The sequence below is a fragment of the Accipiter gentilis genome, chromosome 2, assembly GCF_929443795.1.
Source record: "Accipiter gentilis chromosome 2, bAccGen1.1, whole genome shotgun sequence".
NCBI classification, from domain to species: domain Eukaryota; kingdom Metazoa; phylum Chordata; class Aves; order Accipitriformes; family Accipitridae; genus Astur; species Astur gentilis.
The window spans coordinates 18947321-18966357 of NC_064881.1; the positions used below are offsets into that span (position 1 = coordinate 18947321).

At 37.1% G+C, this 19037-nt stretch overlaps 1 protein-coding gene across 7 annotated transcripts in view; it reads right to left on the reverse strand.

Annotated features, from left to right (window-relative positions):
* The window catches only part of EYA1 (EYA transcriptional coactivator and phosphatase 1), a 93332-nt gene that overhangs the window by 34795 nt on the left and 39500 nt on the right, over window positions 1-19037 (reverse strand). For all 7 annotated transcript variants that reach the window (XM_049824317.1, XM_049824358.1, XM_049824349.1 and 4 more), the window contains 3 exons: window positions 10866-11008; window positions 9630-9713; window positions 3472-3561 (listed from right to left, as the gene is read on the reverse strand). In XM_049824317.1, coding sequence (XP_049680274.1) covers window positions 3472-3561; window positions 9630-9713; window positions 10866-11008 — 317 coding nt within the window. The remainder of the gene's footprint in view (window positions 1-3471; window positions 3562-9629; window positions 9714-10865; window positions 11009-19037) is intronic.

Genomic DNA, 19037 nt, shown 5'->3' on the forward strand with positions numbered 1-19037 from the left:
TAAGAAATGTTCCTTCGAGATCTGAAATTATTTATTACATCAATTGGGAATTAATGACTCCAAATAAATCTATGCAAAGTGAAGGAAGTAAGCCATCTCTTTTACTTTTTCTCAAAGCAATAAACGAAGAACTAGCACAAATTGAGGGTGCAGTAAATAATTGTAAATCTAAGCACAGCTCACCCATTCATAAAGAGAAAACTGACTTCGGAGCTAGACAGTGAGATCTGACTGAATTTTTTCATTGAGTTTGAAAAATGCCAATTAAAAATACCATCATTATTATTATTATTATTATTATTATTACATAAAAGGAAACGTATAGGAAATTAGATAATTCATTTAGCAGGCTGTATCCCCTACTAAATTAGGATGGGTGAACTAGTTTTCAACTGGTACACGTTGGCATTGATTCACTTTACACAGACTGAAAAATGACTGCTGAAGTTTAGAATTTAACCTAATAACATTAAATAAATCACTGGAAAGCCAGTTAGGTCATACACAAATCAAGCAGTGCTTCGGAGATCACTGCTGCAACTCTGCCCTTTGCATTCAAAATGTTAAATCAGTCTTCAGCAGCTTATAAGACAAAATACTTTCCCCCTAACTTGGATGACAAGAGAACTGTTCTGATTAGAGCTTTCTGGAACGTGTTGGATAAAAGAAGATTTTTATTAAAAAACATTAACTTGTGGTATCTGGAAAAATGTGCATCATAGGCCAAAGTTATGACAGATGATTGCCTGCCCGTAAACCCAGCCTCTCTATATGCCAGGAAGGGTTCCCTCTGAGCCCGGGTGAGCCGGAGAGCATCAGCTTTCAGGTTCCCACTTTGAATTATGCCTAGACCCAAAGACGTGTCTACACTGCGGGTTAGACACGTTCCAAATCCAGCTTTGCCCGTCTTCATACTATTTCTGGGCAAGGACGCTCAAGCTCTGTGGCTCGCTGGTAATGTTGCCTACAAACTTCTCAATTCCTAACAGCCAAGATGCTTGTGCGCATGAATTGGAAAGCTTAGGCCTGAGCAGGGTCACCACTACATCTTCCAGACTCAGTCCTTCATCAGCAAGAACAGATGCTTTAAGCCTGAGGCACAGCCAAGCCAAATTGCCCGCAGTTTTCATGGAAGTCTGTCAAGCTGTAGGGCAGCCTGAACTTCCAAACCACCAAGCAAGGACTTTTGGTTTGAGATGGATGCGAGGAATCGGCCCTGAGGTCACAGGCCTTGGGAACCAGGCAGGCCCTGCTAATAACAATGATGCTCACAAGAACGACACACTGAGGCTCCAGGAAGATGTGTTCCTTCAAAAACATCACACATCTGTGAAGTGTCAAAAAACGTGACATTTCTGGTGAACTGAAAGCCTCATTCTGTGGCCAGGTCTAGTCCTTAGGTGCTGCCTCCCACAAAGAACAGGCTCTCTTAAGCCGCCCTCCCTGTGTACTTCTCCAAAGACTTCTCTATGGCAGTCCACAAGCACAAACCTACTCCTCTGCAGGCTGAACATGCTCTTCACTCCCTTAGACAGGGCATGACCTTTCAGACTGGAGCTCATGTTCCTCAGAAATATGCACTTGCAGCTCATGTACGAGGACATGAACGCAACTGCTCACTCCTAATTGCCTCTGTCTATGAAGAAGACAGGCTAGGGTATAGACACAGACTATTACACTTGAGCTTGGAGATACAAGAGAAACCTGCTTTTTATGGGCGAAATGCAAGGACCCAAGCTCATCCAGTGAGCTCCTCTGCTTCCGTGAACCACCTGGATCAGTAGTTTGTTCATACATAGCTTCGCAGTTCTTCAGTGAATGAACTGCCATGCTGTACTGTTACAGCTGTAACATGCCCATTAGCAGAAGAAAATCTACTATCCCTAAGATGCAGTTGATTAACTTCCATTCAAGGCAGTGACTCTGACAATCATGTACGAAGAAGTAGCTACAAGTCTACTATGTATCTGGCTATGCACAGCAAATGAAAACACACTGAACTTTATTGAATATGCTTGTAAGATACAGTAGTACTTTCTCCTTCTGCTCTGGATAAAATGAAATTTAACCAGAAATCAGAAACAGATTTGGAAAATAACTAGCATTGCTACACTTTTCTACAAATCTGAAAAATCAGTCCTGTACATGCAACTCACTAATAGTGTTTCTTATATGCAAAACAATCATCTCTCTACATACAGCTGCCTTAATGAAAGAAAACATTGCTTTAAAATTTAAAGAAATCATCTATTTTATTATAAGCACAAAAAAATAAATACTCCACTACGGAATGGAAGAAAAAATAAAGCACATTTAAATAATTTCATTACATTCTAAGATGCCAAATCATCTGTGAGTGGTTTCTTTTTAGATGAAAAGAAATCAAAATATAGGACAGATGTTGGACAAACCACATTTGAGGTCTATCACACACTGGCGTTTTTCAAATTATTTTGGCTCATCTATTAAATAAGGTGTATTTTGCTTGATTTTGAAAAGGGAAACATCAGGAAATATTTAAAGGCCAATTGCTGCCAATTAACTTTGATCAGAAAAAGTTGCATTTGAATCTTTTAGATTCTTTTGCCTGTCTGGAATAACACACTACTCTAAAATCTAGCAAAACAACAACTTGATGATTAATGTGTGTTGGCAGCCTCACCACAAGCTTGCTTAACAGTTGGATTTTAAATAAACAGCTGTCTTCATTATGATGGGAAAGAAATCTGATTGTTTTCATGTTTTCATGTTATTAAAATATGATCAGAAATTGCTTTTTTCCCTTTTAAGATGAAGCAGCCAGGCATTATGGTGACAGTCTCTTTCAGCAGTTCGGATAGTTTTAGAACGATCTCACAAGCGTCGCCAAACCATAGCCTACGTAGGCTGAAAAAGCCCTTGGCATGCCGACACCAGCTCCTCGCTGCACACCGCAGGGGAGCGGCATGAGCGGCAGAGAAGCCCTAGCATGTCACAAACCGTACCTGTCGCTGGGGAAAGCAGAGGACCCCTGGTAATAGGCCACTGAGACGCACAGCATATACAACATTAATGATTTCCCTCGGGGTTAAGGTAATACTTGCCCACAGCGGGATGTAAGTGAGAAATCTGTACCCAGCCATTAACTGTTTATAGAAGCTGAAGTTTAATATTTAATGCAGACTATTGAATTCTAATGTTTATAGATGCTTTTGGTGTATCCGCTTCTAAAACTTGTCTACTGTGGTCATAGATACTAAGACCTGTGAGGACAAAACTCTACCATTTAAACTATTGTAACCTTTGAATGCCAGTGCAGGCGTTTAGTGTAGAAATTATTATATATCTGAAGGACTAAATTATACAGATACCTTCTAAACATTTCCATATTAAAACTGTGAAACCAAAAATAATTGTCAAACCATCTAACAACACATTAAAAGAGACAAACATTAAACCACCTCTACGTCTTTTAAAGGAATGAACACTTACTTCTAAATCATTAAAGAATAGATGCGTGTCCGCCAAATTGAAAATCATCTCTTCCATTCGGAGTCCAAGAGACACAGAAGTGGGCGGATCCTTAAAGAAGAAATTAAGTGAGTACACTATCAATACCATGCCTAACACACACACCAGAATAGAAGCTGGAGGAAATGCTTTTCAAGAGAGATTATTTGATGTATTAAATGCAACATCCACTTCTTCAGTTTAACTTCAGTAACTCTGTAATCCTGTACTCTAACACTCACCGGTAAAACTCAAAAATATGACTTTAACTCGACTGATACCGTGACTATGCAGCGGGACCTCTGTGGTCATCCTCATGCATTCCTGGCATGGGCTCTCTGCCCTCCGTGCAGAAAGGGCAAATCCATTTCACCTAAAACTTCTCCAGATTTCACAACTGTTTACAAGTTTTATGATCAACCAGGGGCACGATAATGCTATTGTTACTCCAAATAAACTCTCACTGGTCACAAGTGAAAGGATTCAGTCCTGGGAATACCTAGTGACTTTAAAGCAAATCACCGGTGACGTTTCATTTGCGAATGGCAATCATATTTAAAACCACTCCTTGATTCTCCACAAAACCATGCTTTAATTATGCTTTCAGTTTGGCCCACCCATGCAGAGTGAACAAATCTATTGTTTGTTATTAATACATAACACACTTTAACTTTGCTACAGAAATTACCATAACAACTTATTCCTTACTGAGCTAATAAACTCAAAAAGCATGTTCAGCATTGTGGTTAACAAATGCGTTACAGATGTTTGTCTTGTTTTGATTTTTTTTTGTGTTTTATATATTTTCAGTCTGAAAAATTGAAAAGAAAGCCTAATATATACATTTGATATAGAGTTTCTCAATTATAATGCCAAGTATATCCAAGCACACAGAAGCATGAGTTAGAAAGAACATGTTATATTATCTCATGACACCCTCTATTAACAATGTTAGCTTGTTAGGATTTATATTTTAAATAGAACTGCAGAAGTGACAACCCATATTTTACTTAAAATAAGTTAATATTCTAAACCTGATGACAACTCAAAGTTAAAAACCAAGAGATGCAGTCCCTAGTTTCTTTTCCACCTCTCAATCAAATTAATAGGTGTTTCAACATGATCTCTGAACTTTCAAATATTTTTCTATAACTACTGGTTAAAAGGCAAAATGTGTCAGTAGCAAAGAGTTGGAAAAGAATGGTGATTTGGCAGCCTGTTTGCCTTCTGGAAATGCCAAAATCCAAGTAAAATTAACCAGAAAAAGAATTTTGGAAAGAAGCAGTTAGAAACAAAGCTAAATAGAACAGACAAAACATCTATTGTTGAACTCACATACATTAAGAGTAAATAAGTTTCCTAGTATCAAAAAAAATAGCCCTTATAAATGGGAAAGAAAAATTGCATCATGCTATTTTGATGAACTTTTCCCTTAAAAATAAGCCTTCTATTTAAATTGGCACCACCAAAAAAAGAATATTTGGCTTCTTAATTCAAATGGAAAGACTTTAAAATATGAACAAAAGTATTCTGTCTCTCTGTTTTAATATTGCTCTATTTGTAGAGCTATGTCTTCCCTTATTTTACTTTTGTAGGCATGTGAGGTGGAAAGCAGGTGATATTTTCTCTCCAGCTAGGCCTAAGGCTACTTCTCCCTCTGACATTCCTGCTTATCTTTGTGCCTAGTTACCACCCCACCATCCTTCACTCCTCATCAGCCTTTTTTTTTTTTTAAACCAGACAAGGATTTCTGTTGTGCCTGAGCACTAACAGAAGTCACCCAAAGAAGTCTCTGCTCTAGTCATTAAAAGGAGTTAGATGGACTACGGGTCTAAGATGCAAATGAAGATCACTAGCTACACCTTGATTATCAACAGCCAACATAACAGTGTAGAACTAATCCCATTCTGAGCTTCCATCCATAATAGGAACATCATTTTGAAAAGCAGAGTAAATGGGCAGACAGAGCATGATATTGGTTATGAACCCATAAGGTTAATTTTCAACAAATGGCTGTGAATATATATTTTAAGTTTCAATGTATGCATGACTTAAGTTAAACATTTTTATTAAACTTTTTATCACACTTCTGAGTCTGAGAAAATGGCCTTTTGTAAACCTTTCTGTGAACCATTTCACGCCAAGGTATTTATAAATGGCAGAAAAAGCAGAATGGGGATTTCTCTAAAGTAATACTAAAATAATGCCATTTATTAAGTTAATTTAATTAGGAGAAAAACAAATAAGAAAATCATTGGCACCTACTGAAAATGTCAGATTAAATACCATAAAAGCTAAGAGAAGAAACAAAACAGGTTGCTTTTCAAAAAAACCTTAATTCCTTGATTAAACACAATCTTTTTCTATAGAAAGTTCCACTTAGCATAAGAACTGTGTTAAGCTGCAGCTCTGGATACCCACATATTTACCAGAAGCAAAAACCTTATCTGCATTAGGATTTTAAGTATCTGTGTAGTTACAGTCTTGCAACTGCTCTAGTAAAAAGCACAAGAGCCTTGGTTTAAGGCACTGCAGCAGATTAAACTCGGATGGCAGACATCACAGTGGGGGCTGAAAACTTGAAAAGACGACAAGGCTGGAATAAGGCTTTAAAAAAAAAAATCCCATACCAAACCTTCTTTTGCAATTTTAAGCCACTAATTGCTAACTAATTATTGTGAGGTGTCACACAATGAGAAGGAAAGCTAACAACCTCTTCTTGTTGATTAGGATTTGCAGGTTCAGTCGGAGTGTCTTTTCAGGTATGGTCAAAATCAGGTACAAATCTCTGAGGGAGGTGCAGTTTAGCTAAAGAAAAGAAATACCAATGTCAAACTGCTTAAGCAGGCCTCTTGTTTTGAATACTGGTATTGAAGCCAAAACATTGTCTGTATGTCATTTCTAAATTCTACCCACTTGATTTCTTTGTTTTGTGGAGAAACAAGAAGCTGAAAAACAGGAAAGTTCACTTTGGGTACAAGGCTTATTTTCCACTTAAGCCTACAGGTCACAAATGAAGGGTTAAGTGAAACCAGGCTTTGTTTTTCTCAATCTCTAAAATATATTAAACCACATTAAAATAGCGTATAATTTAAAGGAAAATTCCTTTAAAGCCTCTGAATATAAGTGCTTTCACGGAGAGTGGAAATGTACATAAAGACCACAGTATTCTAGTGCCAATACTGAGATGTATTTCCACCTGCTCCAAGATGCTAAAGAAGGGCTCCGACTTTTTCCAAATCCCAAAACTTAAACAGTTGACATCTGGCTCAAAACATAAGTTTTGAGGTGTTAGAAGCCCTGAGGTCAATTAAAGTAACTGATAACTTTGTATTTGGTCAATAGATCTCTCTGTACATATTAAAAAAAAAATTTCCAAAAGCATAAGGGAATGTTTTGGTTTGTTTCTTTTTCTTCTCTTCTGGAAGGACAAATCATACTCCTATACTAGCTTCATGCATTTCCATGAAATTTACAAAATTCAAATCACCCTTACATAAAAATGTAGCAGTTTATACCATGACTGCACAAACTGCAAAACAAAGGTATTATTTTGTTCCAACAAAGCTGAAGGACAAAAGTAGGCAGAAAGTAGAGCACAACAGCAGTAAAAGGAGAGGAGGTGATAAAAACAGATGAGAAACTAAGAATATACAGGAAAGGGTGGCACAAGCAAGAAGTTATGATGAACGAGGTAGAGAATAAGGAAAAGAAAAGCAATCCCTTCAGCAGCAGGGCTGCTCATCATTCATAGTCATTCACCATGAAACTCACTCAGGCATTATGAAAAGAGCTGAATGCCAAGTTGCCAAATCCCCTATTATTTAATTAGGATATTTTTGTTTGTTTGAAGATCCGGCTTTTGTATTTTAATGATTATGTGAGCAGCTTAGATTTAATTTTTTAAAAGGGCATTTCTAGCCCTCACCACAGTGCAGAAACATATGAGAACATGATGTTAGATTGCTCAAAAAGCAGAATACAGGTGAAAAGAACAAAAATTCCCCTCAACAATTTTGAATTTTTTTCAGATTGACTTATGATCTGGATTTCTGATTTTAAAGGCCAGAAACCATTAGGAAACACTCTTTAAAAAATCGTGCACCTCCCATTGCTGCAAATAAACCCTACAATTCTCATATGACAGATATATGTTCTAGCATGTTTGCTTTGAATGTTTTAACACTGTCTTCCTCTAATGTCTATGGAAATTGCTAACTGTTGTCTGAAGCTGTCAGTAAGCCAAGAGAAACTGTGATATGAATGAAACTTTAAGAAAACAAAGCAAGAATGGCATACTTTCATGACTGCATCTGAGAGTCAAGGACGTGCATGTCACTACCCCTCACCAAAAAGATCTAATATTTATCCACAGCATAAACACTAATGCCATCACCCCTCTTAACATCAATGGTTGGTCGCATTTAGCAATGCAGAAGTATTCTGCCACATGCCATGCAACCAGAGCCAGCCGGGAGAAAGCTACATCTCAAGTAATCAGTGCCAACAGTGATGAGGCTGCAATCAGGAGTCACCCACCTCCTTGCAGCATACGTATTTATATCTCTTCGCAGTTGAACACTAGCCACTTTCCTCAACCTCAGGCATCCAGCAAGAAAGGTGTTTATGTTCAAGCCCCAGTTAATGAAACCACTATAGGAAACTAGTAACAAATGGAAAAAATATGCTCGCGCAAGTACTTCTACAGTGATGACTAATTAGGCTTTTCCAGCACTACTCTGCTGCCCAAAAGCAAGCGGTGAGATTCTGCTGGCACTGAGTTATTTGTGAGCACTGGGATTCTTCTCCTCATTCTGAACTGAACTGTCACAGATTTGGTGATTTTGGGGTGCCATGCAAAAGCTGGTTTTGGCCTGAGAAATGGGAAATAACTTTTAGTAAATGTTTAATGCTCCATAAAGCTGTTGTCTATACATATCCATAAAATAATTCTTGAAACATTTAAAGTTCTAGTGTCTTTTTACTACCTAAATATAAACTAATAACACCTAGGAAACCGAGGTTGCTGAATTAACTTGCTTTTCTGAAACATAATGAAAAAAACTAATTATATTCCTCAAACAGGTAAGCTGCTATTACAGCAAACACTTCTGAAAATACACCACACTTGAACAAGCAAGAAAGGTTGCAAGGCAATACTGCTCTAGATTTTAATAATGCAAAAAGCTATTAGGAGGAATTCAGAACCTTACCCAGGCATGGACTGAATCAGTAGTAGCTTTGCCCTTCACTCAACCGGGTGTAGGGTAAAACCATTTAGTGATAAATATAAGCTTTACAAGAAGACAGAGTGATTACATAAAACCAGACAAAACTATCTGGTTGTTCTTTATATGTAGAATTTTTTAAGGTTACCAAAAAATCACCTTCTAGTTATACCTTACATGAGGTGAACATGAAACGGCATAACAGATTTTAGCACAAGCTGAGACATTAGCTCTCAAATACAATCCTGGAAAAACAAAGTTTGATCTCAGAAGGGCATTCCATTCATAAAATGTTCTTATTCACCTAAGACCGCATTTCTCTTCGGAGAATTACCAAGGAAACCCACAGTCTGTAGACATATTCATCAGTTCAGTTATGATTTATAGACTGTGCATAATAGAAAGATTTGACTCATAGGCAGACTTTCAAAACCATCAGTCAATATGTAGATTAAAAAAAAAGTTAAGGTAAAAAATGTTAGACTAATCTGTCTGTGTCCAAAAGTATTCTTCCTCTTGCCTTCTCAATACAGAGCACAGTCCACTGCTGATTGCTCAGAACTAAAATGTTATTTTAGCAATCACTCCTGAAAGTTCTTCACTCTCTGAGGGGAGCTAACCTTTGCAGCTTTTGATGATATCAACAGGTTTCAGACACTCTGTACCTACAAACCAAACCTCAAGTGGTCAAAGTATTACTCCCAACACTATTTAATTATTTACTGAATATAAGAGCTGAGTAAGTGCAAAGAATGGAAACGCGAAACAGCTTTACTCCTTGATTTTTTTATGTCTTGAAACACCACTACCGGTGTGCCTCTAGAAAATCAACTAATGTTCTGGGCTTCCTTGTGTATCAACCATAAAACAGCAAATATTACTGAAAATTTCCATCAGTTTCTTGACACTTACCCTTCCATATCTGTTAGCATAGGACCCTGTAAGCAAGGAATGGAAAATGATGATTGTCTCATCCAAATCCCAAATGAATACTCTCTGAAAAAAGAGAATCAAATCAATGTGTTCCTCTGTGAAGCTGATACTTGAAATGGAAAGTTAAAATTTGAATCAGTAAGCGCACAAATGAGAAAATTGTATTGAAATGGTTATATATTAAAACCATAGTTTCCTTGCCATTTATTTTCAGAACTAACAAGTTTTTTCCAGAATAGGGTAATACAATCTGTTAGCTTTTTACTACAATTGCTATTATATAAAATTATTCTATTAGAATAGAATTATAGTTATTGTCAAATACACACAGAAAATGAGATTGTACAATGTATTATTTTAAAGCCAGATGTGAGATAGAAACTGAAAAAAATGAAGAGAAGCCTCTGAAAATTAAATCTTTGGGGTTTGAATTCTGTATTTCTGCAAGTCTTACAAAACAAAGTTCATATAACTGCTCTTGAAAATTACTTCTAAAACTAAAATAAAGCAAATTGCTGCTAAGCACTTAAATCCCCTTAATCTATGTTAATTTTTAATGGATTTTAGGCACCTGAAGAATGAAAATTATGAACTTAGATGCCGCATGTGTAAGAATTTATGGCATCAGTAAATAATTCTTTTGCTTACAGCCAATGGAAAATATGTGTTTTAAATTTGTCCTCTGACCACACAGAAAATTATATTTTAATGAAAAATAAAGTGTTCAAATACAAGTATTTTAAATCCTGGTGAGATTGTGTTTCCCATGATGACAAATGGGCTAAGCTTTTGGAAAGGAAAAGTAATGCAGTGTGGACACTCATAGCTGTGGTGTGTCATTGGAGATGTGTTCTCAACATAAAGCATGGGCCACTGGGAGGAATGTGAACATAGCATGAGAGAACAAAACCCACTATTGTGCTAGAAGTGTCTCCTGTCCAAACACAAACCTTTCTTTGAATTGGGAAAAGCTTGTTCTTTTTTTTTTTTTTTTTTTTTAATCAAAAGGAGAAAGAAACCCCCAGTATTTTTCGGAGAAAGTAGGTGCTCTTCATGAAGAAGGTTCTTTAGAAGAAAAATTCTATCTTCTATGAAAATACTGTTAGAAAAAAAAGAAAGGGAGCTCCAATGCCACTTTATTTTTGATGTGTAAATAATACTTCTCTGTGCAAAATAATGATAAAAATAGAGTCAAAGACATCTAATATAATGTACCTCTAGATCAGAGTCAGGTGGTGGTGAAGGATTATTGTTTCTTCTGCCACGTCCACGTGATTTCCCATCTGAACTACGACGCAATCTATCTGAATCTGAATCTTTAATGGGTGTTGATGGACTGTGGATTGTACTGTATTCTGCTGTAGTAAAGAAATGACATTTTTACCCTTCAGTTGAAACTTCAAAATGTTCAACTTACTTGCTTTTTACATGTGACACTAAAACCAGGATGTTCACTAAAGAGTCCTAACTAAAATGATTAAATCTACAATAAGTGGCAATACTGATACATAAATTAATTCAATCAAGTTCATGTAAAGACAGACATATAAATTATTTCAGTAAACAAATAAAAAAGGAGTAAGTAAAAAAACCTCTTCATTCCTTCAAATCATAGAGAAGATCATATCACTTCATACACAAGATTAAACTCTAAATGAGCAGTTTTAAGGGATACTAGCTTTTTTTTTAAAGAACATTGATTTAATTCTAAGTTTTCAAACATACCTTAAGATAACCATTATAGTGACTGGCAAGAAAAAAAACATCCAGGTGTGAAAAAAAAATAACATATAGAAATTGAGAACTTTTTCAAATTGTCTGGTTGCAGACACTTTACTTTTAGGTCGCTACATTTGAGCCAGATGAACAGAATTCTTTCTAAGTATGGCATAAAATAGAGTCCTTATTTTCCCAGGGTAAGTTCAATTAATAAGTTTTAAATATGCATCAACTATGAAGATGAATTTTATAGTATTCTTCAAAGGCCTACTCAACTTTTCCAATGAGTACCTTCAAGACAGGATACAATTCTTCATAAACTGTATTGTACGCTAATTATTATGCTTCAGCAAAATTTATTTACAAAAATCTTTACTGTTGTTGAACAGGTAAAAAAAGAATGATTTACGTAAGAACAACAAAGTTCTCCTGAAAACATGCTAGTTGGAAGATGTTTTGCTCTTCTCAGCATCCATAGACTCAGTAACAGTGAAGTGCCTGAACATTAGCAAAGCAGACACCCAGCATAAATTATCCTTCCTAACTCATTTAACTAGAAGTACCGTACTCCTCAGAAATGCCACAACACATTTTTAATTCTCTTTTCGAGACTTCCTTTCGCAGTCTTAAGTTCACGGAGAAAAGAATTATTTTGACTGTTATCATAATTTCTTTTTTTCCTAAAGCCCCCTATTTTTGTAAAGGCAGACAGAATTTTCAGCATACAATATATTTATCAATTTCTCTTCTCAGTTAACATTAACTACTCTTTAGAGTTCAGTAGAAGTGGGTATTTCTATCAATATTAATTTTCTTTTTAATCAGCCTAGACCATGGCATTCCAGTTTGAACAGACAGGTATATTTCTCATACAAGTGATTCTTTCTCCTAAAAAAACATCCTGTTGAGGTCAAAGGTTAGATTAAGGAGGAGACCCTGGACATCTGTGTAACACTACATATTCACAATTACTCCGAATAATAATGGTTGCTTGCACTGAATGAAAGGAAAAGGTCTTGAAATTCTCATGTTCAGCCTTCAAATCTACACTTAATGGAAATTAGTATCTATTATGTATTTCACATTATACTTTTACCTAAGTATTTTAGGCTACATTAAACAAAGCAGAATAACAAGGTGAGATGTAACTCAAGGTAAAACAAAGAATCTTCAAAAGAGACTCGACCTATACCTGGAAGAGTGATTCTGTGTATGTGCCAAACAACAAAAATCATCCAGCCACATCAGTCAACATAACTAAAACCAGAGGTTTAAATGTTGAAGATCATCCAATAATATACATTTTTTCTGTGACAATGTACACTTCTTCAGACTATTTATTTAAACTACTTATGCTGATTGCTGATTGTTCTTTCATCTACTGTACTTAAACATAAATAAGGAATCATAACTCAACTAGTACAAATTTTCCCAACCTTTTAAACTTAAATGAGTTTATCTGCTATATATTATTTTTATTATTAAAATCCTTACTAAAAAAAAGAAAAAGAAAAGAAAGAAAACAATGCACAAAAGCCTTGAAATACATTATAACCCAGTAAAATAAACAGACCAGAATTTCTTCAACAGGTGTTGTGGCCAGTGATGTTCTAAATATATGCTCCAAAATTCATATGTAATGAAAAATTGCATTTCCTATTGACTAATTTAAATCAGGGTTGCTGTTGGTCTATGACAATATTTTTAGGAGTTTGGCTTTAGAAGCCAGGTTTTTAAATCCTTCTCACAGACATGATATGCCTAAAAATTTTAAGTATTAAACTTGGGGTAGCAATAATAATACTAAACAAAACAGGGAACAGATAGCATGGAAAAAGTACAAGCAAAACTTCATGACAAATAAAATCAAGTAAATCTAAAAGAGTGAGCACGCATAGTGTGGTGAGGGCAGGGAAGAAAGTCTGTTCGTAAGAGCCATCCAGCTTTCTATTTTTGCAAACACCTTCATTTAAGTATACTGCATTCAAAATTTCAAACACAGGTCTGCAAGTTTGGGTGGAGGCTCATTTCCATCTCCCCTTCACAAGTGCAAGTCATCTGTCTGAATGGGCCAGACCCTCACCTGACAGAAAGACTCCCAACCCTACCTGGGGACCCCAAGGTTGGCTGGGCACACCTTAGCCCACCCTTCTTGGGATCACTGTACCTGCATCATTCCCAAGAGAGATTTTGCTTGCCTTGCTTTCACAGATCTCTCCAGGAAATCTACTCTGCTACTTTTAACAGCCATGCCATTAAAAACGGAACATACAACTGCAGCATTCATTACAGCAATATAAGTTCAATCCCTGAAAGCGGGGAAAAAAATTATTCCCTTCACTGTATTTGCATGCATTTGAAGACTGTTCTCAGATCTCCTTTGTTGTTAAGTCAACCCTTCCCTGATGATCCTCTTTTCTAGGTTCTGATTATCGCTCTCTATAGTTTCTCCAAACTGGACACAGTGATCCAAAGCAAAGTCAAGCAAAGCTTTACTTCCCATGTCCCACAGGCTACCCTCCCCTTGGCACCGCTTGGCAGGAGACACTTTGTGCTTTCTGCATTATTTTCAATAAATGTTAGTTTCAGGATCCCTATCCCTAGATCATCTTCCAAGGAGGAAGCGACGCCCAACTGGTCATTTCTCAAAGACCTGGCCAAATATTGCACTTGAAGCGAGCACACAACATTGCTAATACCTGGAGCTTCTGAGCCTACTCAGGAGACCGGTCTGTTAGGAACAGTGTGACAGATGGCAGTAACCAATGGGGGAAAACATGACATCGGGTGCAAGAAACGTATTCCACGTATGTAAAGGGAAACCACAGCATGTACTCTTTGGATTAAGGCTGTTCGACAGGGTAGCCTCCATGTGCACGGCTGGGTTACCAGCTCGCTGTCCAATGGTCACTCTCGGGTCCTCATAAGGAAACCCAGTTAAAGAATCCAGTATCCAGCTGAGCCCTGAGCCTCGACAAGCCCAAGCCCTGACAAATTCTGGAGCAAGAAAAACAACAGCGGATGAGGGTACTTGGTGTGCCGCTAATATCTGGAGTACTGAGAACGGTCCGCAGGGAAAGGTAGAGCCTGGAAGGAGCTGCCAACATTCCCCATCCCACATTTGTGCAGTTCATCATTCCTGCCTAAATGTATACCTCACACCTGCTCCTATTCAGATCACATCTCCATTTTTTGAGTTCTCATCCTGTCTCCAAAGAACTCGCAGCCCCTCTCAGCATGGTGTCATCTACATATTTAATAGGCAAACACATTCTGTTCCGTCATCTAAATGATTAATGAAAATGCTGGGCCCAAGGCAGACACTGAGGAATGCTGCTGTAGCCATCCTTCTATTTTAACAGTGAGCTCTCACTGACTTCTCTCTGGACATGGTTTCCTACACAGCTTTATAGTATTCTGCTGTAGTTTCTCCTAGACTGCTTTAGCCTAGTTTGCTTATAAGATTGTTAAGTGAAAAGATTTAACTGTCAGGGCAGCAAAAGCCTTGCTGAAGTCAAGCTATATAGCCACAAAATACATTATTTTTATACCCGTCATTCTACATTCATTGATACGAGGGGGTTAATTTATTCAACCTCAGCTGATTTCATAGTAACAGACATACTTCAATATTAGCCAAGAGAAATAATTAAGTTTCTAAAGCATTGAATTTAATTTTATCCCATTCTTGAGCATCACACACACTGGGAAGTGCAGGAGAAAACCCAGCCCCTCACAAAATCATGAGCAGAAAAGGGGATGAGGATCACCTCTCCACTGCCTGTCCCAATACTAAAGCAAGGTCACAAGCTGGCAGCAGCCAGGTTAAACACAAGAAGGAGTTCAGATAAAAGGTAGGAGATTTGTGCCACCTTTTGTCAAAAAATTCCAGGCACCCAAAAGACTACAAGGGTTCAAGGGGAGCCTGAAGACACCCCTGAAAGAGAAGCATTCAGGGGTGCTACAGCCATGCTGCATCAGCGGGTTGGATCTGTGGGACCAAACAAGAGGTGGCAATGACCCCAGGCTTCAGTGCCTGTTTCTGGGAGGTCATTTCAGTGTACATCCAGCCTGATCTAATGTCCTGAGCACCCTCAATAGGGGCTGGAGGAATTCGGTACTGTCTGGAGGACACCTTCCAGGTTAGTTTTGTCTGGAAGGACTCCAGCCGGGTGCTCTAGGTCCGCTCTCCTGAGCCAAAGCTCTTCGCTTCAAAACCGACTCCTGCTCCAAATTAAAATCCTAATGCAGGCACACCCTAAACATACAAACAACATCAGCTTTGGAAATCCCCTGAGATGAAAATATCTGGAAGCTGGAAAAGCGCTTAGGGCAAGTCTTATACAAGCTTAGCCTGTCCTCGCTGCTCCCGGGGTGTCTGCTGATGGCCACTGCCGCAGGCAGGGTACCGGCCCCGTTGATCTATTGGTCTGGACCACTACAGCCAATTCTGTGTTGCATATGCCTTCACAAAATTATATTAATAGTGAAGCAACAGTTATTCTTCTGCATCCAGTAACAGACACATATAATTTCAGATCTCTCTGCTACAGCACATCTCTGCACTCTGCCCCAGATTGTCTGGCACCAAATGTTATGGCTTATTTCTGCTTCACACACTCAGAGTTCCCTCTTCCAAACCTTGACCAAGTGTAATAGACCCAATCTTGACTTCTCTAGTCAGTCAGAAAAAACATTTTAAACCCAGATTCTATAAATGTATACCTCCTTTTCCAGGTGTGACCAGTACCCCCTGCTCCTGACCCCCAGTAGTCACCCTTGTACTGTATGGTGACAGCAAGCCAGACAAAAACTACACATAACTGTGAGGAATAAAATAGGTTTGCATTCTGGTTTACCAAAAATACATGAACCATATTGTAGCATACCTTTCCCTATGCTTCAAGGCACCATATTATTCCAACTTGACATAAAATGTCATAAGCATATACTTCCCTGTTATAGATCATCGTGGGTGCTTTTGATGGTTTTGTCACACAGGACAATTTTCCATCATCTCATAAATAAGAATACTTTGATTACTTATGAATAGACAATATAGCCACAGAAACACCATTTGCAACACCATATTCTGTAATTCCTTTCTGTTTGTAACGGAAATCCCCCCCAAAGTAATTGCTGTATTTTTTTACTGTTGATTTCAATGTACTATACAGCAATAGTATCGCATGACAAATTTGGGGAAAACTAGCTGTCCCTGAAATCCCAAAATCAAGTTTATCTCTAGGTAAATCTGACTGACAAGTGTGTGGGTAGAGCTCTTGCTGCTGACAAAAGGATTGCAAATTTCATCAGACTTTTTCCCTACTACACTGAAAGGGTATGCAAAAAAGAGTAAACGCGCATTATCAAAGTAATCATATCTTGTGTCATGATGTAAATCACATTGACAAGATGGGTCTAGGATACCTAGTATAGTCAAATGTCTCTGCAAATAGATCTGTACAAATATTTTCCATTTAGATTGTGTCCAGATTAATGGCTTCCCCCCAAATCTTATACTTAATTTTGAATAAGCACCGTAAATCCTCAGGCCAGTGTTATTTCAGCACCTCTATACCACAATAAAAATATAAGATACAGGCAGTTTGAATACATCAGTCTTATGCTATGATTTTCTTACTTTTGCATAAATAAAGCTAGACATAAAGTTTCACAAGCACGATACAAACTTTTTCCTTTACTGCTTACATAAGACTGGACCAGGATTAAACAATACAGCAGAATCACATAGGTATTTCAGGATTATTTTTTTTTTTTGCTTCTCTGTAAAAAATATGGCTACTACATCAGTAGTAAGTAAGTAAAAGTACTAAATAAGTATTGCAAGAAATATAATAACGCCCGCTGACAGGATTATAGGATGACATCTTTAGTACTCTTTTGACAAAACATCAAAATGTTCTCCACTTGAAAAACAAATCTAATGTTTGTCTATTGAGGACTATGGTCGTACTGTTATAAATTTGACATAAGCCCTCAATAGTCTGTTAAAGAAGGCTGTTAGAAATATTGGCAAAACCACGTATTTATTTCAAGGCTTGGGTGACTTTTTGATTTAGGATTGTATATTCAAAACAATGACAAAATACCATATTAACAGTATATCTTATATATAACAGTGTACATTAACTACAGTGTACATTGACAACAACCATATGAGCAAGCCCTGCAGTGGTTCAGAATTTTTCTCTAACTTTCAATGTTGAAAGAAAAAAATAACAAAGCAATCACATAATGGACAGGTACTACCTCTCTCCATTGTAGGCATTTCTTCCTTACTTCTTATTTATGGTTTCAAACAATTTGAAATTATTGTTACTTTTAATGCTACTGAAATCAATGATAAACATTCTATTTATCTATTTAAAACATCTATTGAAAAGTGCATCAAGTTCTTAGCCTCAGCCTATCTTGAGACAGTGAGTCAGGTTATATATTGTTGAATGCAACACAAAAGAGTTAAAAGCTGTACATTGTTAACATAAAAACAGGAGAACAACCATTACCAGAAAAGCAAAACCAGTGCCATATTTTGCCATTCATTACTGCATCCAATCTTGTTTCTGTTTTCACAGAATTTTGATTGTGTTCCCTTCCTATATAAATATATACTCTAGATTTACTCTTCATTTATACTTATGAAAAAAAGCAAATGTTAGAACACCAGTAATGCACTGTGAATACAGCAGTACTTGTTTCCATATAGGTATTAGTGAAAAGTTGCCTATATAGTCTCTTTGCTTTCACTTTCCTGCCTCTAATTTATTGTTATGAAATATGATAAGGAGAAACTGTAAAAGTAGCTTTCCCTTTTGCAATACTAAATGTGATATAGTGTTCAAGGAAAAAGAAGTTTAGTCTTTAAGAGCAAAATGGTGACCCATGGCTGAGAACAATTTTTGTTGGCTAGCACAGCCCTTGTGGGGTTTTTAATCTGCATTGTGAAATATGTGAGTAATATGAAAAAAACCTTCCAGTAATATTTTAAACATAATTATTGCAGAAACCAAGAAAACTGAGAGAGATCAAATCTCAAGAACAATGCAAGTCTCTCTTGTGAGAAACACTGTTTAATAAATTATAAAACCAGCATCATATGAAATAGAAGGATATATTCAGCTTTGTGAACTCAATCTCAAAACAAAAATTTGCACAAATCAAGAATTTTCTGTTACCAGCTGTGATGATGGAGTTGAAATATTGCAAGAGAAAATTATTAAGCTTTAGAAAAAGTAGTAATTTTCTACATTAACTCTTAGAAATACACGTTATGAACGTTCCTCTAATTATTTTAGAATATCAGGGCAGGCATAATGGGTTGGGGCAAAACTCCATCCATCCAGGATAAATTTCAACACTGGCCAACAGCAGGTGATTGGGTGAGAGACCATAAAAATGGACAAACATACACACAGTGCTAACTCATCCACTGTCTCCAGTGATTTTTTGTGTCAAGAATTTCTTGAATTGCCATTGGCGTCTGTGTAAATCCAATCTTTGAGTTCGTCTAAGCAATGCTTGAACTGGCATAAACTTTTTGCATCCACAACATCCTGCAGCAAGGAGCTGCACAGCTTACCTATATGCAACATAAAGAAATACATCCTTTTGTTCACTTTGAACCTACTTCAGTGAATTTGAGTA